The 25,319-nt window shown below is 64.1% G+C and overlaps 2 protein-coding genes across 4 annotated transcripts; both read right to left on the bottom strand.

Moving 5' to 3' along the window:
• Window positions 1–2,546: 2,546 nt before the first annotated feature.
• CASC3 (CASC3 exon junction complex subunit) lies at window positions 2,547–15,759 on the bottom strand. 3 transcript variants are annotated; one of them, XM_074814063.1, is made up of 14 exons: window positions 15,493–15,759; window positions 14,227–14,254; window positions 13,866–13,903; window positions 12,024–12,182; window positions 11,785–11,936; window positions 11,218–11,394; window positions 10,285–10,979; window positions 8,490–8,554; window positions 8,096–8,210; window positions 7,379–7,477; window positions 6,418–6,632; window positions 5,176–5,298; window positions 4,952–5,028; window positions 2,547–4,243 (listed from the first exon to the last, which is right to left on the bottom strand). In XM_074814063.1, exons 1-13 carry the CDS (start codon window positions 15,742–15,744, stop codon window positions 4,993–4,995), a joined length of 2,154 nt encoding a protein of 717 aa, XP_074670164.1. In that variant the 5' UTR covers window positions 15,745–15,759; the 3' UTR covers window positions 2,547–4,243; window positions 4,952–4,992. The 3 variants fall into 3 exon arrangements, with proteins under 3 accessions (XP_074670164.1, XP_074670165.1, XP_074670163.1); XM_074814064.1 differs by having other exon boundaries at window positions 4,952–5,015; XM_074814062.1 differs by lacking the exon at window positions 4,952–5,028.
• A 571-nt stretch (window positions 15,760–16,330) lies between these two features.
• On the bottom strand, window positions 16,331–23,292 carry MSL1 (MSL complex subunit 1). Its single transcript, XM_074814066.1, has 8 exons — window positions 22,194–23,292; window positions 19,938–20,161; window positions 19,183–19,568; window positions 18,270–18,334; window positions 17,981–18,048; window positions 17,614–17,738; window positions 17,436–17,508; window positions 16,331–17,316 (listed from the first exon to the last, which is right to left on the bottom strand). The coding sequence occupies exons 1-8, from the start codon at window positions 22,779–22,781 to the stop codon at window positions 17,226–17,228; spliced, it is 1,620 nt and encodes a 539-aa protein (XP_074670167.1). The 5' UTR covers window positions 22,782–23,292; the 3' UTR covers window positions 16,331–17,225.
• Between the last annotated feature and the right edge of the window lie 2,027 nt (window positions 23,293–25,319).

Below are 25,319 nucleotides of genomic sequence, written 5' to 3'. Positions count from 1 at the left end.
CCGTACCCCCCCCCCCTCTTCCCCTCCGCAGCACCGTCACACGCGATCGGTGGGACACGTCGGGAGAGCCCCCGCCCCCCCCCCCCGCCGCCGTACAGCCTGGCAGGGGGGGCACAGCCCGCTCCCTGTCCCTGTCCCCCCCCCGTCACACCATCGCACACCCCCACAGAGGGACACGCTCCGCCCCCCCCCCCGTGCCGTCTCACACCCGTGTCACGCCCCCAGCGCACCCACCGGTCCCTCCCGTGCCAGCCCAGCGCCCCGACAGCCCTGGGGCACACGGGATCGGTCCTGTCCCCCCCCTCCACCGTGGTGTCCCTCCCCGGTGTCCCCTCCGCGGGGGGGCACATCCTCAGGAGTGGGGTGACCCGCCCCCCCCCCCGCCCAGCTCTCCGCATCCCGTCGCAGCGTGGGAAAGGGCCGGCGGGTGGATGCGGGACCCCCCACCCCGGCGCGGGTAACCCCTGGGGCCAGGGCTGCCCCGCGGGCAGGGCCGGGCAGGCCGGGGCAGCTGCCTGCCCCCCCCCCCCGCCCCGCGCTGCCTGCCAGCCCGGGAACAGGCCCTGCCGGGCCGGCAAGACCGGGCAGGCACCGGGGCAGGGCAGGGTGGGACGCGGCACCCGCCTGGGGCAGAGCCACCGTGCCCCCCGCCCGCTGGGTGCCCAGCACCCACCCTGTCCCGGACCACTGGGTGCCCAGCACCCACCCTGACCGAGCCCCCCACTCACTGGGTGCCCAGCACCCACCGTGCCCCAGCCCCGCTGCCCCGGGCCCTGCTGTGAGAGGCTGGGGAGGTGCCAGGGCCGTGTCCCACTCCTCACCCCTCTGGGCATGACCACGGTGGTGACAGCAACGGGGGGGACAGACCCCGTGTCCCCCCCCCCAGTCACCCACCACCTGCCCGGGTTCATTCCCTGCAAACCAGCGACAGCCCCGCGCTGGGACGGTGGCAACGGCTGGGGGGGACACGGCGGGTGACCCCGTAACCCCTGCTGCGCCCCGCTGCCCGGGCAGGGATGCCCCGGAGGGTTTGGGGGGGTGGAGGGACCAGGGGGGGTCCCAGCAGCTCCCGCTTTGTTCCCGCTTCGCCTCCACCCGGCAGTTGCTTGGCAACTCCATCCCTGCGGCCGCGGGAAAGCGGCAAATCGTGTCCCCACGTCCCCATCCCTGGCTGCACGGGCCCCGGCGGGATGACACAGCCCTCCTCTGCCCCACGGCGCCCCCCCACAGCCCACCCCGAACCCCAAAACCCTCCCACCCGGCTGAGCTCCCCCGTCCCGGGTGCAAGCGGGGCCGGCCGGGCTGCGGGCGCAGGGAGAGCGGCTTCTCCCCCCAGCAGAGGCCTGAGGAGGCCAGAGGGAAACTGAGGCACAGAGAGGCCGAGCGGGGCGGCGCGAGGGACCCGGAGCATTGAGGGGCAGCGCTCGCCCCCGGGAAACGCGCCCCAGATCCCGGCTCGGCCCAGCTCCTCTCCCCCAGCTCGGCACGGACAGGGGGGGCACTGCTGGTGCAGAGCGAGTTATTAGCTTAATTAATTTGCTGTTATTTCTCCTAACGAGCTGGGATCTGGAGCAGGCGCTTCCCTCCCAAAGCCTGCGCCTCCATTTGCAGCCGCGTTGCGTTTCCCCCGCCCCGGCAGCCGAGCGGGGGGTGCGAAGCCTCCAGGCACTGCTCAAAACAGACCTTGTGTAGGAGGGAAAAAAATCACAGCGAGGGAAAAAAAAAAATCCCTCCGCGAGCCAGCGCCTTAACCCACTTCCCAGCTGCAGCGTGGGGAGGGGGGATCTCAGCACTTGGGGGAAGGGGAGAGCCCCCCACTTGAGGGGCTTCTCACCTGGCAGCTCCTCCACGAGGTGCCTGCGACGGTCTGAGCTGGCCCCGGCTCAGCCCTGAGCCCTCTGCCGGGGGGGGGAAACTGAGGCAGGGGGGTGCTGAGGGCAGGGGCAGCGCGGCCGTGGGGGCGGGAGGCCGACGGTTGCTGCCTCACGGGCTCCAGGACCCCAACCCGGCAGGGAACAGAGGAAAGGGGCTGGATGCGAAGTGGGGGGGGAGCTGCGGCCCCCCTGCCGTCCCAACCCCCCCCCCAGTGTGGCACTGCCAGGCCCTGCCCGCATCCCGCCCCGAGCCCACAGCGGTGCTCCCTCCATACCCCCGTGCTCAGGGAGGGTGCAGAGGGGGGGTCTGCGCCCCCCACCCCATCGCCGTTCGCCGTGGGAAGGCAGAGGGCGGCTGCGCCGAGGCGGAGGGAGGCGTCGTGGCACAGAAGCGCGCGGGCGGCAGCTCCCGCACCACCCACACACCAGTTGTTCCTTCCCCCGTAAGCGAGCGAGGAGGCTGCGGGGAGAGGAGGGGGCTCTGGCGGGGCAGAGCTGGGCTCGGGGACGGGCTGCAGCTGCTCCTTGGGGGCGAGGAAACGCTCTCCCAGTCCCCCCAGGAGCTCCTGGAAAAGCGATGGCGGCTCCCGGCAGGCGGCCGAGCTTCTGCGGTGGAAGAGACGCCGTCCCCGAGGGTCTCGGCACGAGGAAAAAGAGACGAGAGAGCCCGGCTACTTTCTAAAACGTGTTCTCATCCGCGTGCCGATACAATGCTGGTTACAAATGTGCACTCCTAAGGGACAGGAATCGAATCAACAAAAACCAAAAACCCATCACAGTGTTGTAAGGTCCAGGACTTCAGTCACGCGACCGATATGTTCACGATACATTTCAGCCTTAAGGCAGAGAAACGAGTTACATTTAAAACATAAGGGATTTCTGCTTTTAAAACGGCGCTTTGACATCTGAAATTAGGTACAAAAGGTCATCGAGTTACAAACAACAAACAAAGACGGGATTTCTGCTGGAGAGCTGGGCATGCAGGGGAAGAGCTCGACCGGAGAGCGCGCAGGTGGGCCGCCGGGCCCCCCTCCCTCGCCGCAGATGGGGCCGCGGAGGCCGAGCGGCCACGCCGTCCCCCTCTCGCCGCGCTGGCAGCTGGCCCTGCCCCACGTCACCCCGGCGCGGGGCGAGCGGCCGGCAGTGCCAAGTTTCCAAACGTGATTTGCAAACGGAGGCGAGGACGCGGCCAAGCCCGGAGCCGGAGCCGCTCCGCCTGCTGCGGTACCGGCGGGACTCGCGCTGCGGCACAGCCGGGCACCGCCGCGATCGACCTCCGGATGCTTAACGGGGAGGGGGTGAAATAAGGGTGCTGAGGGCCGCGGGGGGAGGCCAGTTGATGTGGTGGCAGGCGCAGGGCTGGGAGCCCAGGCTGGCTGCATCGGGGCGGGTTACAACACCCCCTTCCACTTCCACAGCAGCAACACCCAAGCGCTCGGAGCAAACCGCTCCTCTGCCGGCCCTGTCTGGCTGGTTGATCTGCTGGCAGGGCTGCTCCGGCAGCGCCGAGGTGCCTGGACGCCCATAAACCTCCCCCCTCTGAAGCCTCCCCCGGTGCCGCGAGGAAGGGGGCTGCCCCGTGCTCCTGCACACGGATTCCCACCCGATGCGAGCCCAGAGCGCGCACACGCACACGGACGGAAAGTGCCAACGACACACGTTACCAACGGGGCTCGTTCGGAAAAAAACAAAACCACAGGAGGAGCTTCTAAATTAAGCGGCGACTGCGCAGCCAGCGTGTTCCTGACAGACTCCTATCGCGCAGCTGCCCTTCCTATGCTTAAACAAAGGCAGAAATAAACTTGCTAATTTAGAAAGAGAATTAAAAAGAAGAATTAACTTATCGGCTGTCTCCACGGCGGGCAGGGGATGCTACGTTCCGGTTAGCCAAACAAACAAATTCAAAATACCCAAAAGAAACAAATCAGCTTTACTGAAGGAGCTGGTTCATTTCTTAAATAAAATCAAGAGACCACAATCAAGCCAGTCGAGTTTAACACCCTAGAGAGGGAAAAGGGCAGACGTTTAGTAAAATAGAGAAGTTGCGAGAACTTGTGGCCAAGGACCGACTCTGGGGGCTGATTTTTCGGTGACCTCTGTGCCCCAGCGAGGGAGGGGGAAGGAGGGCAGATCAGCAGCGGCGAGATGGTTTTCGGGAGGGCACCGGTAAAACCAGAGCGGGAAGGTGCCCGGCCCCGAGCACAAGACGGTGCAGCTGGTTTCATCCCGCTGCCTCACCTACGCACAGGGAAGGAGCCTTTCCCGAGCCGCGGCTTCCTCCTGGCCGAGGTGCCGAGTCTGGCGTTGGGATTCCCACGGCCGCATCCCTACGTGTTGCTCCTCTCCTTTGATTTTTCACCTTTGTTGTCCTGGTGGGGAAGAGGAAAGAGAAGCAGAGGCTTAGGCTGCCCCTCCACGCCCCCCCCCAAAACGCCGTGCGGGCGTTGCAGCGCTATCGCCAGGGTCCTGCGAGCAAACACCCTCCGCATCTGGGCGCCGAAACGCAACCGCCGCCCGCCCGCGCCTCCGGCTTCCTCCGTGCCCGCTCCGGGCAACAACCAGCTCCCTTCAGCCAAGCTCTCCTCGTGGTTAAACGTTTTCCAAAGGGCACCTCGATCAATCTCGCGGCAGATTTACAAACGCCGCCCGTTTCCCAGCCCTCTATCGCGCCGCGTACGGGGAAAACAACCGGCACATGCCCGCCCAGGTCCGGGCTCGCCGCGCCGCAGGCTCGCTCCGCGCCGCGGGCTCGCTCCGCTCCCGTACGCTCAGCAGGATATTAAAAAGGAAACCAAACATACACGTGGCGCTCTGGCACGCGCTCGCACACAGCTCGCAGCGCTGGGGCGAGGAAAGCGTTCCCAGCGCTGGGAAACGGCTCTTGTCTCTGGGAAGCCTTTAAGTCGGCTGCCTGAATTATCTACTAAGGTCTCGACATTTATTCTTCCAGAGAAGTCACTGCCTGCTAGCTTAGGGCTGGATTTTTCTCTCTCTAAGGTGTTCTGTTTTCTACCCTGAGCAATTTCAAAAAGAAAAAAAAAAAAAAAAAAAAAAGCAAGAGTCAACTTTGGACTTACTTTTTACGTGGGTTTAGTTTTAAAGTATTTAGAAACTCAAATTAACTGGAGCCCTGCTTACCACCTGCAACGAGAAGCTGAGGTTTGGGACATGTCAAAGATCAGACAGTTTAAGATTTCCTTGGAACAACACATTTTTGGGATGGGAGAGGGAGGCTGCAGCGTCACGCGCACCCCGTGGCACAGCATCACACGCGCGCGGGCTCACGCCGAGGGGACGGTACCTCGGGAGGTGGCGGCTTGATAGTCACAGGCTGGGACGTCCTTCGGGGCGGAGAAGGCTTGGGCTGCACTTGCTGCTGGACAGTGTTGTAGTATGTGACCCCCCCGTACACCTGGGACTGCGCCTGCATTCCCCAGAGAGCAGAAGCGTCAGCACCCTTCGCGGTGGTGGTGGGAGGGCGCACAGAAAGCTGCACCCCCCCGTGAGAACACCACGTGTCTGACAGCCTTTACGGCAACCCCCGGGCTGCGAAAAGATGCCACCGCCTGCTCCGAAGGTGAGCGGCCACGGGGCGATGGGGGCTGATTCGTGTTGTGCCCCCCAAGGTGACACAGAACGGCGGTCGCAGAGGACCCCCCCGCCTCCCCCTGCCCCCGCCCAGGGTCTCCCGCTCCCGGCAATCCGCAGCCACGCCAACGGGCAGAAGGGTTTCCCTCACCCCGTGTTGTTTCCCAGCTGCCACAGAGTCTGTGCTTTGCAACAGCAGCAGGGACCATTTTTCTAGCAGGTAACAGTTCCCCTCCACGCCGAGATCCCCTCCAGCTGCCCGGGAGCTTGGGATCTGCCCCAAAAAGAGGGAGATTCCCTGCCAGGGCAGCTGGGATCAAGCCCAGGGCAGCGGGGAAGGTCAGAGAGGTTGCAGGGCTCGGGGAGCGTGCACATCTCCTGCCTGCCACTGCGTGTCAGCCGTGTGCCGCTCACACGGCCGCCGCGGGTTCCTCAGCACCACGCCCGCAGAGATCTGCCCCCCGCTCAGAGATCTGCCTCCTCGCTGCCTGACACCGACTAGGAAAAGCCACCCCCGTGCTGGTCACACCAAGGGCCTTCCCCGCTGGCGCCCCAGAACAGCACCAGCCTGTTCCCAGCCTCCTGCCTCCATCGCCAGCAGGAAGAACTGCAAGGTGTCCTTGGGTTAGCTGGGCTGGGAGGGGACAGAACGGTTCCCAGGCTCCCGGTGGGCTCTTCCCCTGTTCTGCAGGGGAAAGGCCTCGACTCTCAGATCCACTGATACACATTTCATCCACTAGACTCTAAATTCAGGGCAGCCGCAGAGCAGCCGCGTCCTTCTCAGTTCCCCAAGCAGAGAGAGGGACGACAGCAAACAACCTCCCCCCATGGCGCAGCCCAGCTGCTCCACATCCTCTCCCAGGAATCCTCAGAGAATACACCCCCGCCCCAGAGGATCCCACCCGCCCTCGACCGCTCCGGCGCAGGCAGGAGACGGGCAGCGCAGCCGTCTTACCTGCGTGTTGGAATAGAGGTGAGGAGGGGGCGGAGGGGGCAGTGCTCCTGGGGGGTAGGGGTAGCCAGGATTCCCAAAATTCATGACTCCAGGAGGGGAGAAGTAAGTCGTTGCGAGCAGCTGCTGCGGCGGGGGCTGGCCCGGGGGCATGGAGACTGGCGGAGGGTACAGCCCGGGGTTTGCCATGGGTGCTGGCGTCTGGTGGGGGTGTAAACCTGGGAAGGGACAAAAATAAGCTGAACGGGATGTTGTGTGTAAAGTCAGTGCATCCCGGGGAGGGCTGGGGCTGCTACGACGCCAGCACGGCTGAAGCAGGAAGGAGAAGAGCTTTGCTCAAAGGCTTTTCCTGCAGCCACGAGGCCTCGGCTCCTGCGTTGGGGAGGGAAAAAGGGAAGCGCAGCAGAGCACGGCCCCCTCCCCGATCGGGACCTCCCCCAGCGTCCCGATTCACCGGAACCGGACACAGCCCCGGTCAGCACATCCACTTCAGGAAACAGTTTTTTTGTGGGTAAGACAGAGAACATGCCAATTCAACAGCTCTCGTTTCTGCTTTTCTGATCTGCAAGCAGCAGGGACTGAAGAAGCAGCCCAGCACAACAGCTGCAGAGTCAAACACCCCACTGAAGGGGAAGCGACTCAGCCAGGAGGGTCTGCACAGAACCTGCAGGGATCCAGCTGGAGGCTGCCAAATCGCTCAGATCACCACAGTCCTGCACTGGCTGCACGGGCCAGAAATGCCTGTTGTTTTTTTTTTTTCTTAAGATTTATATTGATTCAGCCTCACTGCATGAGGGAAGCAGATCTCCTTTATGTCGTAGAAACAAGGAAAATGGATTCCCCCCAGTGACAGAGCTCGTATAAAACCAGAGTTCTCTCTCCCCCAGCACAGGCTGAGCCACCTCAGGGCACAACCACGTCGGTACCAGCTGCCCTGTGCCCGGCTGGGGAGCTGGTTCCTCACCTGGATGAGGGAGGTGCATTTCTGGCTGTACGATCATCCCCTGGGGCGGAAGCGGGGCCGGGTTCTCACTGTGGGTGTAGATTGGTCCCTGGAATTGTACTGCAACACACAACGGGTGGTAAGGAAAAGCTCCACCGAATGTTGTGCTACTGCAGCAAGTGACACGCGCACGCCCCAGCCCGCTACGGCTACAAGACTCGAACGCGGCGCTGCGAGCTACGTTCCCGTCAGCACGCGCTGTCTACCAGGCTCACAGATGCTACGTAATCCCAACAGAAAAGCCTCCTACTCCCTTTACAAAGCAGGAGAATACTCAGGGAGTTTCTTCTCCAACACTTTAAACGCTGGGTGAAATTCCTAATCAGTCTTGTTCTGTAATTCTCCCCGCTCTTAAATGTCAAAGACATTGCTCTGATTTCAAGTTAATTTTAATTCCCAGCTCTCACGAAGCAAAGCGCTGTCCTAGAGAGCCCTTGCAGAGGGAGGGGAGGTGGGAATGGGACCAGATTATAACTGCAGTGGGTTTAAACACCAACCAAGGAGGCTCAGAGCAGCCTTTTAGTTACCATCCGAGACGACACAGCGACGTCGTTTACAAAGGAAAGGGAAGACAAAGCCCCCGATGTTCCCGACCCCAACAGGAGTGGGGGGACTCCTGCTCCAGCTGCTCAGGCCCGAGCACACACGGAGCCTCGGGAGCGGGAGGGAAACACTCACGTGGGTCGTAGTAGTGCCCTTCCATGATGCTGATGTGCATGGGGGGGGCAGGCTCCGGCACCGGTGGTCTCTGCCGCTGCGAGGAGTAGCGCTTCACGCGGCCCCCCTGCACCGCCTGGAAGAGACCGAAGGGATCGGCGAGGGTCAGCGCGTGAGGCAGGAACCCCCCCTCCAGCGAGGGGGCACCGACCCGCTCCCCCCGCCACCAGCCCCTGCAAACCTCTATCTGGGTCACACGGTAAAAAAAAACCCACCCAACAAACTACGAACAGCCCCAGAAGGGAAAGGCTGAGGTGTCACAGGCAGCCTCTAATTGCTACAACCCAGAAACAAATCCACACCGGGCTCCCGCGCTTCTAAAAGCAAGAGTCACCCCCCACGCAACATGATTTACCATCTCCTCCATCCTGTTAAACTGAGGCGGTGGCCCAGTTCCCACGTGCATATGGTTAGGAATACCTGAGGAAAAAACAAACTGGTTATTATGGTTTGCATTTGTTCCCAGTAAAGAGCCACCTCACCCGCCGAGGTGGCACCCGTCACCAGCCGTACGAGCGCCGGCAGCCTGGGGACATTATTGTGCTACAAACAGGCACGGCTCGTGCTTTCATGACGAGAAACCTTCTAACAACTTCACTTCTTAGGTTACAATTTTGAATATTTCAGTACAAATTAGAAGCTGTTGTGCCGCTGTACAATTACCCACGCTGCTCAACACCTTTTAAATCTTGCTTTAAAAAAAAAAAAAAACAAACAAAACCCTTTCGTTTGAAATCCAGGTCCTGATCTAAGCTCTGTTCCTGCTGAGACAAGGACCTCTCCAGAGCAGAAACAAGGACCCATGTGGGCTGGGTAAGCTGCAGTTTAAACCTACTCCAGGGTGTAACCACTTTGATCACGGGCTCCTTTTAATTCAAACAACAAAGTTAGGGCACACATTTAAAACCACAGTGCCAAACGGATCGCAGGCAACTCCAGCGGAGCAGAAGTGGACAAAACAAAACACTGGAAGTGCCCACGGATCACTGATCCTGCAAATACACGCGCAGGCACACGTGCTGTACATACAGAAGGACCCGACGGCTGCCTCACCCAGCCAAATGCCTCCCAGAATCAACTCCTACCTTCCCTGCTAGGAAGAAACAAAGGGACAGTAGAGTAATATATCCTTCCTACAGACAGAAAGTGGTCTCCTACCTGCAGCTTAGAGCTGTCTCATGGTTAATTTGTTAAGATGCTTTATTTTTAATCATAAAAAAGAAGAAAAGTAGATAATCTCAGCTGCAAATCCCAGCACTTCTGAACTGTCGTCCTACCAGCATGTTTAGAGCCTGGCTACTCGCACCCGCGGTTGAGACCAAGAGTCTGTTCACACGAAGATTTTACCAGTCCCATCAGTACGAGATGACTTACGGCTGCACGACCTAAACCTCGAGAGCCGCTTATGAAAGCAGCGAGTCGCTTTCTTCTCCTTGCTCCAGTTTCATTTCCCTCAGGAAGAACTCTAACACTCCCCAGAACAGACTCTAATTCTGCAAAGAGATAATTATACCCGGCTGACCTCTCGCATGGATGCTCAACTAGAACTCAGCCCTTTGCTCGCGCAGGGGTAACGCTGCGGATGGAGCAGCTTCCTCCTACCAGGCACCAACCCTGGCCAGGCCGTAGCTAGTGCCAACCAAACCTCAACGCTAGGAAATAAGCTGATAAACAAAAGAAAATTACCTCCTGCTCTTAGCAGGACGTGACAGGAGCCCGATTACTCATTACCCTCACCTGCCAACCGAGCGCAGCGCTCCTTATCTCCCAAACTCCGACTCCCGCTGCCGCAGCCGCTCTCCCTGTCATTCACGCCGCACAAAGTCCCTGGGGCCCGTCCCACACAGGGGCCTTCAGCTTCCCCAAAGCTTCCCCATTCTCAACCCAGAACAGGGCAGAGAGAGGGAAAGGATCTACTCTTGCATCCTTCCCAGCCCTAATTCAATAACCTACACCGGAATGTTTAATGTCCCCTTTTTCTCTTCTGTTTTCTCCCCTCTAGCACTTTCTCAGCGGCGCCGTTTCACCATCGCGTACCTACCCTGAGACTGGACTAAGGCAGAGACAACTCTGCTCTGACCAACCACCCGAAGGCAGAACTGCCTTTGGCTGGGGCTGCAGTGGAAAACCAACAGGCTGCACCCACTTACCCCTCAGCTCCCGGGGCGGTATGAACTGAGACTGCCCCGGGGTCCAGTTCTGCTCCGTCAGATTCATTTGGGTCATCTCTTGCTCGAGTCCATCCAAGCTGGGTTCTACTGGTGACTCCCAGTTACTGCTCTTGGCTGGTGGGGGGGACGTCTCAGCTTGCACGGGTTTTGGAGGCGCAGGAGCCAGCCCTTCCGAAGCGGGCACTTCGTCTGCCAGCTTCCCCGCATCCCCAGCTTTGATTCTGGTCCTTCTTGCTCGGGAATAAGACTTCTTTTCAATTGGTCTGTCTGGCGGTGGCTGTGCAGCATCAGCAGCTGTGGCTTGGTTTTCCAGAGCAACCTCATCCTTCACGGGGCTGCTGTGGACATGGGCCGCTTCCATCTCGGGGGACTTGTCTCGCGGTGGGGTTTGCTCCGCACGCTTCGCTCGATAGTTGGTCTCCTGTTTAGCTTGCTCGCCATTTCGAGACAGATGCTGGACGTTTGCATCTGAAGCTCGGTAGCTTGGACGGGTCTCTTTGTAGCCTCCCATCCTGGGGTAGTTCCTAGGCGGGGGCATCCTCCCGGTGCCTGCAGAGCTCCTGTTGGTGAAGGTTCGCGGTGGAGCTGAAGTGCTGTCTGCGCCTTGGTGCCTCGGGGGTTTGTTTGGTCTCTCATTGGACCAGTTTGGGTCTCGCTGAGGAGGACTCCCAAACCTGAGGAAGAAAAACAGTACAAAGGACTGGAAAGAAATCCCTGGGTGAGAGGTGCTGCTGTGCCAGCAAACCCCTCCCCAGGACACAGCATCCAGAACTCCCAGGACCAAGGTTCCACGCCGGGGCCAGAGCCAAGAACGGGGCTTCCCCCCTTTTGGGGCTTCAGACCTGTCGTTTGAAGCACCTGGCACGAGGGCTGAGGGAAGAGCCAGGCTCTAGGTTTGACTTTGCTGCTCACCTTGGTTTGCGCATCCTCCTTGGCTTGATGTCGTCAGGGTTGTGAGCTGACCTGATGTCATAGCCATAAAGCGCGATCAGCTCCTGCCTGGTCTTGGGGGCCTGCTCATCCTCCCGGAATTTGTCGTGCTCCCAGCGGCCCTCGTCCTTCCACAGCTTCCGCTGACGACCCTTCGGCCTGGAACAGTTACAGAGGAAAGATCAAGGAGTTGTTGCAAAGCCAAGGAGGTGTGGCAGCTTCAACCAGCCCCACACACAGACCGAGCATTTCTAGGGCAGGGTGTGCACAGGAGCCAGCACCTCTTCTTCCTCCCACTCTTCCTGCCCAGCAGCTGCTGGTCTACCCACTGCTATTTCTGCAAGAGGCTTTCCTTGCAGTTTTATTTTGCACCACCCTCAGTCTCTCCTTCAAAACAAAGAGCTAAAACGCCCTGGCAGGTCACTGTAAGCAGGCAACCGAAAGCACAGACCTTCCTGCTGAAGCAAGGAGCTGGTCCGGCCAAACGCCAGCTGGGAGCTGGCCTCAACCTCCCGGCGAGGGGCAGAGACCTGGGGGATGCTCACATACCTGACCTCCTCCTCCTGCGTCTGCCCTCGGAGGTCGTGCTCGAAGAAGAGCCCTTTGCGCGGGATGTAAGCCGGGTTCTTCCGATCCTCATCGTCGTCCAGGTGCTTGGGAACTTTCTTCCCAACCTTATTCTCAACAGGTTCAGTGCTCTCCTGTCAAAATCAGACAGCTCTTACCACTGCAGCAGTCCCTCTGCGAGAAGCCCCCCACGGCCCAGGGAACGCATGTTTAACACCTACCTGCCCGTCCCCGCTTTGCCTCTCACCAGTTACAGCACCTTTGGAGTCAGGTTTCTCATCCCCTTTCTCTGCTTTTGCCGCTGACTCACAGGAATCATTACTATCCTGCTTCAGCTCCACCTTGGCACTTTCTTCCTCGCTGTAATCCTCTTCCTCTGCCTGAAAGAGCCCCAGTTGCTCAAACACGCACCTTTAGCAGCAGGTTCCCCCAGGAATTTCCCCACATGAGTCTCCAGATCTGGAGTTGGATCCCTGTTGTTGGAGGCCTGGCCCTTTCAAACCAGAGGATTAGCTCTCGAGGTCCTTCCTATCCCTGTACTTTTACGGAAAAAGCAAAGACTAAACCCAATGCTTCTCCCCATCAGGGACATCAGATCCAACCGTCAGGCTTTCTAGAACAGAGCCAGGACCAGCTCCCCCACAAAGCCACAGCCTCTCACCGCTCTGAAAGGGAAGGGCTTGCGCAAGCCACGGGGACCAGCGAACAAGGGCCCTCAGACGGTCCCTTCCTTCCCACACTGAGGGCCCAGATCCAGCCAGCGCCGCGTTTCCAAATTCCCTGGAGTTACTCAGCTGACTCACTCGGAGCACTCTGCTCGCAGGAGCGTGACCTCATTTCACCCTCCAGGAGCCTGCAAGCCTTGCTTAGGCTGGAACCGACACTAAAAATAGCTCTGCGTGATTAACAAAAAGACTGCTCTATTTTTCTCTTTCAACACAGCGTATTTGCACATCAACTGCTCCTTTTGTTTACGTTGGGGAAACCCAGACCGTGGCATTATTTTTAGGCACAGGAACAGAGTCATCCTGGCATGTCAGTGATGCAATACCCCCGCTGCTCCAACCGCCCGGCGCGCACCCGCGCTGCTCTGCTCCGCAGCGCCGAGCCCCCGGGGAGCCTCCGCGCAGGTTTCCAGGCCTGAGGAGCTGCTGCACGGTGAAGCTGGGGAGCTGCCCCTGACCCTCCACGCTCCTTCCTCACTAATGGCAGATTAATTCACAAATTAACAGCCCCTACGAGCTTTGGTTTCACCTGCCTTGTTGTTTTGTGTTTTCTCTGACCGCTGCCCCTCGCAAGATCCCCAAAACCATTGACTCAAGAGAAGAGTCTTTCCTAGAAAAGCTTCACTGTAATCACTAGAACCAGAACCTCTCTAACCTTCCTGGAAATGTTCAATTTACAGTTTTGAACTAAAAATCCAAGGAAACCTACAGCCACAGGCCACTGCTCAGGCACAGGCAGAGGGTCTCAGCGCACACGAGGTGGGATTTTCTCAGCACGCCCCCAGCACAGAGCTGCTGTTACCCCTCCAGCTGCTGTGCGCAGAAGACGGGGACGCTACCTGGGATGCTTCCAACCCAGCACTTAAAGTTTTTTTCATTTCAACTAATTAAAATGTGACCAGCATCCTGCACTTCCTCCCACACCCTTCTTGGCCACGGCAAATCCTGCTCCCGGTATCCCACGTCTGAGGAGTCAGACGTTCCCCCTCCAAAACCTTACTGGCCCTACAGCCACCCCCCAGCAGCACGGGCGGTTTCTCCGCAGGGCTGGGCCCCCGCCGGGGACTGTGCGCGAGGGAAGCGCCTGGCGAAGGGGCTCAGACTGTGAGAGACCATTTTCCTCCGCAGCGGCGCCAACAAAGCTGCAGCGCAGCTCACGCCAAGTCTCTGCCCGGCTGGCGCGGAGCACACGAGCTGCTGTCTGGAGACAAAGGCAACCGCTGCCGACGGGGTCAGTGGAAGAGAACGAAGGACACAAACTGGGTTTTGTGCTAAAATTATGCGAGATGCAGTCACTCAGCAGAACCCTCTAAACACCAGGTCAGAGACTCCTCTTACCTCCGAGTCTTCTGCGCTTTCGTAATCTGAGAGTACAGCTGCGGGGGAGAAAAAGGAGTTTGGTGTCAGGGCAGAAGCAGAAACGCAGCTTCTCTCCGAGCGCAACACACCGCGCTGCGGGCGACCGCCGGCAAAGGGGCAGCCAACGGAGGCCAGCGCCAAAGCATCCCCAAATAATCCCATTGCCAGGAGGAAGCAAGGGCGAGTTTGGGGTGTGCTGCCCCTGCACCCCACATTTGCTACTATTATGAGGTAACACTGGGGATAACAACCACCACAGGACTATTAGAAAAGGCATTTTGTCTGTTTTTTACTTTTTGCAGACAAACAGCAGTTGCAAGGCCAGAGAATGGTTACTCACCATCTCCTTCGATGCCATCCTCGCTTTCCTGCGGAGAGAGGGAGAGAAAAGTGCGTTAGCAGAGGGGAAGGGCAGCAGCCGGGTCCCCGCGGCATCCTACGGTCCCAGACACAATCACAACAAGGTTTGGCCCCGGTCCTATCGCATCTGTCCTTGGAAGTTCAGCTTCAGTGACCGAGAAAAAAGAAACAAATTCTGGGCTCCCAGGACGTTTCTCTAAGATCCTTCTAGAGCGAGCTACGCTGGGGGACGGCAGCTCAAGGAAAAAAGCACAAACTGTGTTAACTGGTGGGGGGCTTCGGAGGGGAAGGAGCAGCAGACAAGCCAGGCTGCCCTCCCTTGCTAACGGAGGGCCAGACAGCAAACTCGGGGAAGGACAAGAGGATTACTTAAAGCAGGAGCCCAGGAATAACGAACAGATGCTGAGCAGGACCGAGCTCGGGCAGACATCTGCTAGAGACCGCGGCGACAGAAACACAACCCCGCGCCCAAAAAATGACGCTGGATGAAGCAGAACAGCTCAAAACGGGGAAAGTTTCTAGTAAAAGAGCAGACGGATCGAACTGTGCGGTAAAAACAACCTCAGCTCCAAAATAAAACCAGCCAACGCACGGACGAGATAAGCCCAAACGCCAAAACAACCGAGCAGAAATACGCTGCGCTTCGGGGGGAGCTGGAAATCACCGGCACTATAAACCCACAACAGGACAAAACTGCCAGAGCAGAAGTGCCCTGCAGAGGAGGGGGAGAGCAGCGCCCCAAAGCCCCCGTGTAAGGGTTTTTATTTGGGTTTTTAATGCCCTCGCATCAAAAAAAGGCTGCTCAGGGCCGATAAAGAGCGGAAGAGGCCGGACCAGGCAGCAAACCCACCCGCCCGCGCCCCGCTGCGGGGCCCCCAGGCTGGGGGACGGCACCCGGCGGCAGGGAGCCAGTCCCGGGGCGCAGGGGGAAGCCCCTGCCTGGTGCTGCGGGGCCGCAGACCCCCGCTCCCCCCCCCACGGGGCTGCCCCAGCCCCGCTCCCCCGCACACGGCGGGGACGCGGCCCCGCTCCCCCATCCCGGTGTTCTCTCAGCTCTCCAGCCCCCCCAGCACTCCAGTGTCCCCCAACAACCCCCCCCCAGGTCCCAATGTCGCCCCCTCCCCGGCCCCGAGCCCCTCCCAGCCCCCCCGACAGCAGAGCCCGCCCCACCCCAGCGCCCCCGTGCTCCCCAGGGTCCCCCCGGTCCCCTCGCCCCCCGCTCCCGGGGCCCCCCACCCGCACTCACACACTCGGACTCGGGCGCGCTCTTGGCCGCCCCCCCGGCCGCGCTCTCGGCCCCGCGGCCCCGCGGCCCAGCGCTGAGGGCCCCGGCGGCCCCCCGCGGCGGGCGGTGCGGCAGCCGCGGCGAACCGGAGCCGGAGCCGGAGGCCGAGCGGGAGCGGGCGGCGCTGGCGGCAGAGTCGGCGCTGTCGGAGGCGGCCGAGTCCGAGTCGTCCTCGCTGTCCTGCGAGGCGCGCTGCCGCCGCCGGTCCGCCATCTTGGGCAGGCGCGGGGGCGGGCGGCGGCGCGGGGCACCACGGGACGGACTACAGCTCCCGGCGGCCCCCGCGGCCCGTGACGTCACAGGCGCCGCCACCGTCCCGACAGCCCTTGCGGCAGCGACCGGCCGCGCTTTCCACTCTCTCGCTCTTCCCCAGCAGGGGGCGGGCGCGCGCCGGGCAGGGCGCGACGTCACGGCGCGGGTGACGTCACGGCGGCGGAAGTGACGTCACGCGCGGGAGGGGAAGCAGGCAGCAGGACGCAGCGTCCGTTTTCCTCGTTTATTGTAGAAAAGAAAAAAAAAAAAAAAGGGCGCGGGTGTGTCCACGTGTGATTCCCCCCCCCCCCCCCCGTGGGCAGCGCCCACCCCTAACGTGTTTATAACTTTAATTTTAACGGATTTCCTTTTTTTTTTTCTTCCCCCCCCCAACTTTTTTTTAAACGAGTTTCCTTCTGCTCATGAACCTCGGTGCCAGAAAGCGGCTGGGTGGGGCGGGGGGGGGGAAACAAAAGCAGGGAAGTGGGTGCAGGCCCTGCGCAGGGAGGGGAAAATCAGGAAAATAAAATAAAAGAAGCGGCTCCGGTGGCGTTTGTCCTGTTTAATGGAAGGGGAGGCCGGGGAGAGCCTGGCCAGGGCAGAGGGTGCCCGGAGCCCTCCCCCACCCCGAGCCCCCTCCCCACCCATTGAGCACCGCGGGGGTCCCGTCCCCATCCCCGAGGGACCGGGCAGCACCCAGGGGTGCCCCACCCCGCCTGCTTACGGCACAGACCTTGCCAACCTCAAAAACATTTAAATTATAAAACAAAACTTAAAAAAACCCCAAATTGTGCGTATAGGATTTCTATTTCACAAAAAAAAAAAAAAAAAGTTTTGTTTTTAAACTCTCCCCTCTGATCCCCGTAACAGCCACTCAAGAGGGGGGAACAAAAAAAAAAACAAAACAAAAAAATCCAAAGAGGTTTCCCGGCCCCTCGCCAGGGCAGCGCCAGGACCCGCGGGCAGCGCCCGCCCCCGCCTCTCGCCCGCACACGGGTGTCAAACCTGTTTTCTAACTAAACGTGATGAGGCAGCGGCAGGCAGAGTCCTGGCCAACGCGGCCCCCCCCGACACCGCGTCCGGCCCCGGCGCTCCGCGCGCTCCTTGAAGCCGAATGTCCAAACCAAACCGCGCGTTGGCTGGGGAGCGGCCGCGGCAGCCGCGGGACGGGGGCAGGCAGCGGGGACACGTGGGGGGGGGCTGGGGGCCGCCTGCACCCCCGGGACCGCAGCAGCCGCGGGGAAGTCTCAACCGGCAGCTGATGGTGCCACGGGGCTGGGGGGGGGGCACGGCTGCCAGAACAGGGGGGAACAAGTCCAGGGAATGTGTTGCAAAACCCAAGAGAACAAAACCGGGGTCACGGAGGAACGAAACCCCCCGTCAGCGAGGCGGCGGGAGAAGGCGGCGGCCGGCGGCGCAGCCCGGGGACGTTCCCGGTGCCGCTACTTGCGGCAGGTCCGGTGCGGCGTCTGCTTCTTCTGCATCTCCAGGCGGCAGCGGCTGCGCTCGTCCAGCCAGGGCAGCTCGAAGTTCCTGGGGGCAGAGCCAGCGTCAGTGGGGGGGTCACCCTCCCGGGGGTGACGCCGAGGCACCGGCACGAGTGGCAGTGCCCGGCGCAGCCCAGCCCCTTCCCCCCCCACCCCGGTACTCACTGCGGGGTCAGTTTTGGTAAGGGCCGGCCAAAGGCGACAACAGGCAGGTAAGGGGTGATGAGCAAGCTTTCCACTGCGGAGAGACACCGGAGCGTTACGCCTGCCCCCCAACACCCCTGCCTGCCCCCCCCCCCCCCAACACCCCTGCCTGCCCCCCCCCAAGGCCCCAGGCACTCACCATCATCTGGCTCAGGGAAAAATGAGGTAACTTCAGGCTCCGACTCCTGAATCCCTTTCCTTTTGTACATTCGGAGCTGCAGCCGCTGTAGGATTCTCTGTTCCCTGATCCGCTGAATGTCCCACCTGGAAAACGCGACCGCCCGGGTAGTGAGAAGCCGCAGGCAGCGCGCGGGCAGGTGCCCCGACCTTCCCGGGGAGCTCAGGGGCTGCGGCGCCGGCAGCGTTCCTGGTTCCCATCCCAGCTGGGCAAACGGATCCCGTGTGTCCCCCCATGGGTGACACTCCCGGGCCCTTCCCTGCGGGTGGGGGCGCAGCCCACCCGCTCTGTTGGGGACCCCGGGCCCCATCACCCTCTTTGCTCCCACCTTTTCCTTCGTTTCTCGTCCAGCTCCAGCTTCGCGTGCCGTTTGGAAAAGACGCTGTCGTCCAGGTTCTGCAACGACAGACGGGGATGAGCGCGTCCACCCGGCGCGGCCCTGAGCCACCCCGGCACGGAGGGGTCGGCCCTTCGCCCCCGCCGGGATTTGCTGTGCTGTTTACGCCGGGTGAGGGGACGAGACGCCACCACGAGCCGCTCCCACGAGCGGTAAAACAGCTCAGAAGGCGCCTGCGGCAACGGCGGCTCCCGCTGCCCCGCCGGGGCGACGCACGTACCTCCAGGAGGTCCGAGGGGTTGGGGTCTCTCAGGGGCTCCACGACATGGTCCCTCCAAGACGGAACTGCGGGGCAAGAGGCCAGACCGTTACCCGGCACTGGGACCCCCACGCTCCACCCCCATCCCCGCCGCCTCGCTGCTCCTTTCCAGCCTGTCCCTCCCTCGGAGGACGCAGCTCGGCCCCCCCAAACCCCCGTCCCAAGCCAGGCTGGGCGACGCCGCCGGCTGGGGGTGGCGGGAGCTGCCGGGGGGGGCCCAGGGGGAGGCAGAGCTCGTCACCATCCCCCTGGCCAAGCGCATGAGCAAACCTGAGCTGCTCTGGGAGCAGACGCACCGAGCTCCCCCCGTGCCAGAGCGCTCGGCCGTCCAGCGCAGCCTCCGCCGGCGGCATCGGCGACCGGCACGGTCCTGGTGTCCCCGTCACCGGCGCTCACCACGCTGCGGGACCCCAGGAAACCGGACGGGAAGGGGCAGCCGGCAGGACAGGCACCGGATTTGGGGCCAGCGGGTGACCCCGTGGAGAAACCCGTGCTGGGCCGCGGGGGCACAAGCCACAGACACGTTTCCCAACCGTGAACGGGAAGTTGCTTCACCCCTCGCTCAAACGGGCGCGCGGGCTGCTCGGCAAACCAGGCGGCTAAAGCCGAGCGGGGCCACCAGCCCTGCCCTCGGCTCGGCCAAAGCCGGAGAGGTTGTTTGGGAGAGCCCACGGCCGGCACCAGAGCTGTCGCCCAGCGCCGCGGCACCACCGGCTGCACCTCTCCCACCGCAACCGGGACTCTGCCCTTGGCCGGCGGTGGGGCGAGGGGGCCGAGCCCCCTTCCCCAGCTGCCCCGAAGCGGGTGAGCCCCTCCCCGGCCGCCGGCTCTGCCCCAACACCCGGCACGCCGCGGCGGGCTCTCCATCGCTTACTTGCTACAGTCTCCTCCTTCTTTGGGGAGGGCTCCCGCAACGGCAGCGGCGATGGGGGCGGCTGGTGCCAGCGGCACAAGTACATTTCCGTGGTTGAGAGATAGGGCAGGTCGTCTGTCTCGCCGCTGAAGAAGCCCTTTTCCTTGGGGTGGGCGCTGGGGCCCTTCGGCGGGGCCGAGGCTCGGAGCGGGGTCTCCAGGAGCGACCTGGGTTTTTCTGGAGTCTCTTGGCTCCGCAGTTCTCGTTTACAAACAGTTTCGGATAACGAGCCGCCCGATTCCTCCTTGCCTGGGGAGTGTTTTGGAGTTTTACTCTTCACTTTCGAGAACTCGGACACCAGTTTTTTAACGGGCGTCTTCCTCTCCGCGCTCCCAAACGTCGGCTTCCTGCGGGAGGAAGAGGAGCTGAGCCGGGCACACACAGCCTTGCCCTGTGCCAGGGCTGCCACGGGGGGCTACCAGCCCCCCCACACCGGGGCCAGCCACAGGCAGGTTTCTGGAGGTGAGAGGGGCTTCCCCAGCATTTCAGGGACGTCCCCCCCACTCCTTGCCCAGAATTTCACAAGGTTCCCCCCGACGGATGCGCTCCCGGTGCCAGGCAGCCTCCCCGCGCGGCGCGAGGGTCGCTGGGCTGAGCTGGCACCTCCGTGTCACGGGTAGCACCAGCCCCACAGATGGAGGGCAAAGCCGTGGGGAAGGTCCCCCCCTCTTCTGCTCCCCGCCCAGGCCCCACGCACCCTCCCTGGCACCTTCTACCTTTTATGCCCTTTCCCGTTCCTGCCGTAGGGGAAGTGCTTGGGCTGCAGGGTCGGGGGGGGCTCCAGCAGGTCCTGGGGACACTCCAGCGGCAGCTTCTCGCACGCCTCCGCCTCCGGCTTCTCGTCCACCTCGAAGCCCTGGAAGATGCGGTGCTTCTCCCGCTCGCTGTCCTTCTTCACCAGCTGCACCCGCCTTTCCATGCGCTCGATCCGTGCCAGGAGCTGCAACGCAGGGCCGGGGCTCACCTCGGTGGGGGCGCTCCCGGGGGTGAACCCCACACGCACCCCCGCTCCCCGGGGCGGCTGCCCGCAGGGAGCCCTGCCTGCTCTCTGCCTGCCTGTCCCGGCGTTTACCCGGCAACGCCGCGGCGACGCTCCGGGTGTTCGTGGGGAGCCCCCGAACTGCGCCTGAGCCGTCCCCACGCGGGCTCAGCCGTCCCCGCGGGCCACCCGGTGCTGCCGTGGCTCCCGGAGGGGGCAGGAGGGCGAGGGCAGCACCCGCATCCAGCGCTGGGTGCCGTGGGCGTCGCGCCCCAGGCAGGGGCCGAGGTGTCCAAACGGCACAAAATGGCCCCAGCTCACCGGCCGCTGTCCCCCGCGCCGGCGCTGCCCGTCCCTGTGGCAGCAGGGCTGCGGCCGGCTGGAACCCCGCAATGTTTTGAGGAGCGATTTGGGGGTCTCCACCTCTGCCGCATCCTCCCCGCGTGCCCGGGGGGGGCAGTTTGTAATGAGAGGGGGGCTCGTTAGAACGCGAACACCCGGCTCGGTGACACCTGCCCCGGGTCACCGGCCGCTGCCAGGGTTTGGCAAAGGGGGGGTGTGGGGGGTGTGTCCCAGCACCCCACCAGTGACGTGGCTGCGCGGGGGGACACCCCCAGCCTCAGGGAGCGGGGACAGCCCCCACACTCCCCCCCCGGCAGTCTGACCCCTGCGTGAGGACGCTCCCGGTGAACCGCGGCGGCTCCTCCATGTTGGACTCGCGGGGCCGCGGCGGCGTCGTGCGGGGTGGCCTTTCCCTCCCGTAGCCACCGCGACCACCGTGTGGGCCCCACTGGCAACACCACGTGGGGTGGCAACTTCCCTCCCACACCGTGGCCACCGTGACCGCCGCCGGGCCGAGCCAGCGCGGTCTTCCGGCACACGCCGGGGCGGCTGCGGCCAGCTCGGCCTGGCGGGGTGGGGGGGCGACGCGGTGTGAGCGTGAGGGCCGCAGGCGTGGGGCAACACACGGCAGCCGTGGGGCAACCGGGGCGGGGGGCGCACACACACACAGAGCAGGGCAGCGCACCGCGTGGGCTCTGCCCCACAGGCCCCCCCCACAGTGTGCGTGGGGCGAGGCAGGCAGCCTTGTAAGGCTGGGGGGGCCCCCCACGCCCGGGGGGGTTAACGAGGCGTACGCAGCAGGGGCGATTACCCGCGGGCTGCCGCACACACCCCCCCCCCCCCCCCCCCGCCGTGACTGCGGGGACGCGGCCCCTTTAAGTTAACCCCCGCGCGGCGGGAAGAGGCCGCGGGCCCTTTAAGGCCCCCCCGCGGGCCCGCTGCCATGGCGACGGGCGGCGGCCCGTTAACCCCCCCCGGCCCGCCCCGCCCCGGCCCTTTGTGCCCCCGACGGTCACCCCGCCCCCCGCCGGCCTTTGTCTGGGGGGGGGGGGACACGGATCCCCGGGGGGGGGGATATCAACCCCCTGGGGGGGGGGCAATAATCCCTCGGGGGGGGCCTGGGGGGGGGGCGTTAATCCCTTTGGGGGGGGATGGGCGGGCACTAACCTGGATATTTTGAGGAGGGGGGTTGATGCCCCCCCCAGGGGTTAATTCTTCCCAGGAATTAACCCCCTGTGTGCTGGGGCGCGCGTTAACCCCCAAGGGGGAGCGTTAACCCCCGGGGTGCCACGAGGGGGGGGAAGTTACACACACACCCCCCCAGGACGGGCCATTAACCCCTTGGGTGCCACGGGGGGGGCATTACCCCCTTTGGTGCCACGGGGGGGGGGGGGGCATTAACCCCTTGGGTGCCACGGGGGGCCCGTTAACCGTCCAAGAGGCGGGCGTTAACCCCTTGCGTGCCACGGGGGGGGGGGGGGGGGGCGCACTTACCTGTTGGTGGGCGGAAGCCCCGGGGCACCCCTGAGTGCTGGGGGGGGGGGGGGGGGCATTAACCTTGGAGGGGGGTAGCCCCGCGGGTGGGGGGGGTTAACCCCTGCTGTGCCGCGCTCCCACCCCCCCTTTCCCGTCCCCCCCCCCCCCCCCGTACCGTGTCCCGCTCGGCCTTGAGCTCCTCGATCTGCCGCTCCTTGGCCTGCAGCTGCTGCTGCTGCTGCTCGATGAGGTCCAGCTGGAGCAGCAGGATCTGCCGCAGACAGGCCGCCTGCCCCGGCGAGCCCCCGCCGGCCCCCATCCCGCCGCGCCGGGAGCCGCTCTTCCACTTGCCCTCGGCGGGCGGCGGCGGCGGCGGCGGAGGAGGAGGAGGAGGGCCCGGCTCGGTGGGCCCCGGTCCCGCTCCCGGCCCCGCCGCGCCCTCCCCGGCGCCGCGCCCGGGCAGCACCGCCTGGTAGCGCGGTCGGGTGCCGGCATCCCCCGCGCCGGCCTGCTTGCCACCGGCCAGCGGCACTAGCCCGGCCCAGCGCTGCTGCTCCGCCGCCGCCGCCACCCCGCCGCCGCGGCCCTTGTGTGCCCCCAGCGGCGGCGGTTCCCGGGGCCGGCGGGGCGGCGGGCGGGGGGGGGCGGCGGCGGCGCCCTCCTCCGCCTCCTCCTCCTCCTCCTCCTCCTCTTGCTGCTGCTGCTGCTGGGTCCCCCCCCCGCCCCGCGGCGGCTCGGTCGCCCGGAAGGCCGTGGACCTCATGGCCGGGGCCCGCCGCTCCGCACCGCCCCGTTACCCGCCCCGCGGCCGCCACCGGCTGCGCCGTCCGGGGGGTGGCGGGGCCCCGGCGCCATCAGCGCGGCGCATCCCCCGCCCCGGGGCCGCGGGACACGGGCAAGGGGCTGCCCCCCCGCCGCCCCCTCCCCGCGGCGGGGCAGGGGAGGGGCTGAGCCGGAGGAAGGGGGGAGTTGGGGGTGGGGGAGAGAGACCGCGGGCCGGTACCGGGGGCGGGTCGAGGCCGGGACCGAGCGGCGGCCCCCGGTTACCTTTAAACCGGGCTCGGTGCGCATGCGCCCGCGGATGGGGTGGGGGGGGCAGGTCTGCGCGCGGGACGGACCGGGGGCACCCGCCAGGGACAGCCCCCACCCCCCCGTGACGTGGGGTGGTTTCCACTCCGGTCCCGCGTGGGGCGGGGCCCGGTGGGGCCGGGGCCGGGCGGGGGGTCCCGGGCCGGCAGTAACGGGGCGCGGCCGCCCGGTGGCTCCCGAGCGCGGCGGCTCCGCCCGCGGCGCGCCAGGGTCCCGCCTGCCCCCCCCCCCCCCCCCCCCACATCCCGCCACTCCACGGCCCCCCCCGCCCCCCGTGGGTCTGTCTCGGCCCGGCCCCACGGGGACGGGACCCGCGGGGAGCCCCTGCCCCGAGGAAGGGGGGGGGGCTGGGACCCACCGCCCCGATCCCCCCCCCCCACACACACACACACCCCCGTGTGCGCACACACACACACACACACACACACACACACACACACACACGCAGCCCCGCAGCTCCCGGTGTACGTGTGCAAGGGCACAACCCCCCCCACTGCCCCCCCCCCCAGAGCCACAGCCCCACGCACACGCATGCACACGTACACACACATGTACGTGCACACACGCATGCACACATACATGCACACGTACACACACACGTACATGTCCACAAACATACATGCATGCAGACGTACATGCACATGCATATGCACATACATGCACACACACGCACACGTATGCACACGCACTTGCATGCACATGCACGTGTGCACACACAAATACACGCACATGTACACACACATGCATGCACATGTATACACATGCATGCACAGGTACACGCACACGCATGCGTACGCTGCACATTTACACGCACATAAATGCACATGCACGCACATGTACATGCACACACATACATGCACATGCACACACACGCACAGGCATGCATGTTTATCCACACATACATGCACACATGCACCCACATGCACCCACACACATGTATATGCACATGCATGCACGTATACACACACACGCACATTTGCGCACACACACACTTGCACACGCACACGCATGTACATTTACGCACACGTGCACCTTTACACGCAGACATGCACATGTACGTGCACACGTACTCGCACACGCATGCACACGCAGACCCCCCGCGGGAAGGGAGCGCAGCCCCCGCTGCCGGCACACGCGCAGCCTGCAGGCGCTGCAGCCCCGCTGCACACACACGCGCCCCCCCCATACCGCAGCCCCGCCACACACACACGTGTGCACGCTGCACGCGCACACATATACACACACACAGAGCACACCCCCCCCCCGCACGCCCGCTGACCCCCCCTCCCCGCAGCACACGGGGCCGCGGCACCGGGGACACACAGGGGACACGCGGGGCACGTGCCGGGGATGCGCAGGGGACACGTGGGGGACGTGCCTCTCTGCAGAGCTGCGCTCACGGGAGGGGGGGGAGCAGGGGCGCGGAGGGGTCCCCCTGCACCCCACCCCCCCACCCAGCACCCCCGTGAGTCGCGGGGCCGTGGTAGCCGCCCCCCCCCCCCCCGCCCCAGTGCCGGGGAAGCCCCTCGTCTCTCCCCGCCGCGTGTCACGCCAACCCCCGCGGCCGTCCCGCTGCGGGCGCACACGCGTGGCCCGTGCTCCTATCCCACGCACACACACGTCGGGCCACGCTTGCCCACGCGTGGCCGCTGCGGGCCCAGGGCCGGGGGGTTCCCGGTGGCCCCGTCCCCGCTGCGGCAGGCCCACGTGCCGGCCGCGCGCCCGCCCGCACATGGCTCTGCAGCAGGGCCGCGGGAGCTGCTGGGGCTAAAAATGGAGCAGGGCTCACATGCCAGCGCCACGTGACGCCGCAACCAGCTCGCTGCGATGGAGAGGGCTCCCTGCACCCCAGGAGGAGGAAGAGGAGGAGGAGGAGGAGGAGGAGGAGGGGAGCGCCCGCTCACATGGGTTGGCACAGACGCCAACTGGCCCGGTTGCCCCGAAACCCGGTGGCCGCCCGCGGGGTCAGTCGGGGGCTGCCCCACATCCCCACCCGGCTGCGTTTTGGGAAGGAGAAATGGGGGGTCCCTGCGGTGTGGGGAAGGGGAGGGGGGTCCCCACCCTGCAGAGGGGGGGGGGGCTGTGAGGCTGAAGGGGCCCCCCGCAGCCCCCCCCCCGGCCCTCCCCTCCCTCCGGCGACTCGGGGCTCCGGGCGCTGCAGCAGGAACACAAACATCAGTGCGGGAGATTTATGGGGCCAGGAGGGTGCAGG

The sequence above is a fragment of the Strix aluco genome, unplaced genomic scaffold (genome assembly GCF_031877795.1).
Source record: "Strix aluco isolate bStrAlu1 unplaced genomic scaffold, bStrAlu1.hap1 HAP1_SCAFFOLD_135, whole genome shotgun sequence".
Lineage (NCBI taxonomy): Eukaryota > Metazoa > Chordata > Aves > Strigiformes > Strigidae > Strix > Strix aluco.
The sequence above is the reverse complement of the archived record's forward strand: the minus strand, read 5'-3'. Positions and strand labels throughout refer to the sequence as shown.

What these genes read in the sequence shown, in the direction of transcription:
- CASC3 (XM_074814062.1), bottom strand. Translation starts at nt 15,744, where the DNA reads ATGGCGGACCGGCGGCGGCAGCGCGCCTCGCAGGACAGCGAGGACGAC. An exon ending in GCGCGCCCGAGTCCGAGTGT is followed by an intron (nt 14,255 to 15,492) that starts GTGAGTGCGGGT and finishes CTCTCTCCGCAG; the next exon opens with GAAAGCGAGGATGGCATCGA. An exon ending in ACCTCTATTCCAACACGCAG is followed by an intron (nt 5,299 to 6,417) that starts GTAAGACGGCTG and finishes TGGGGAATGCAG; the next exon opens with GCGCAGTCCCAGGTGTACGG.
- MSL1 (XM_074814066.1), bottom strand. Translation starts at nt 22,781, where the DNA reads ATGAGGTCCACGGCCTTCCGGGCGACCGAGCCGCCGCGGGGCGGGGGG. An exon ending in TCAAGGCCGAGCGGGACACG is followed by an intron (nt 20,162 to 22,193) that starts GTACGGGGGGGG and finishes CCTGCGTTGCAG; the next exon opens with CTCCTGGCACGGATCGAGCG. An exon ending in GACGAGAAACGAAGGAAAAG is followed by an intron (nt 17,739 to 17,980) that starts GTGGGAGCAAAG and finishes CGCGTTTTCCAG; the next exon opens with GTGGGACATTCAGCGGATCA.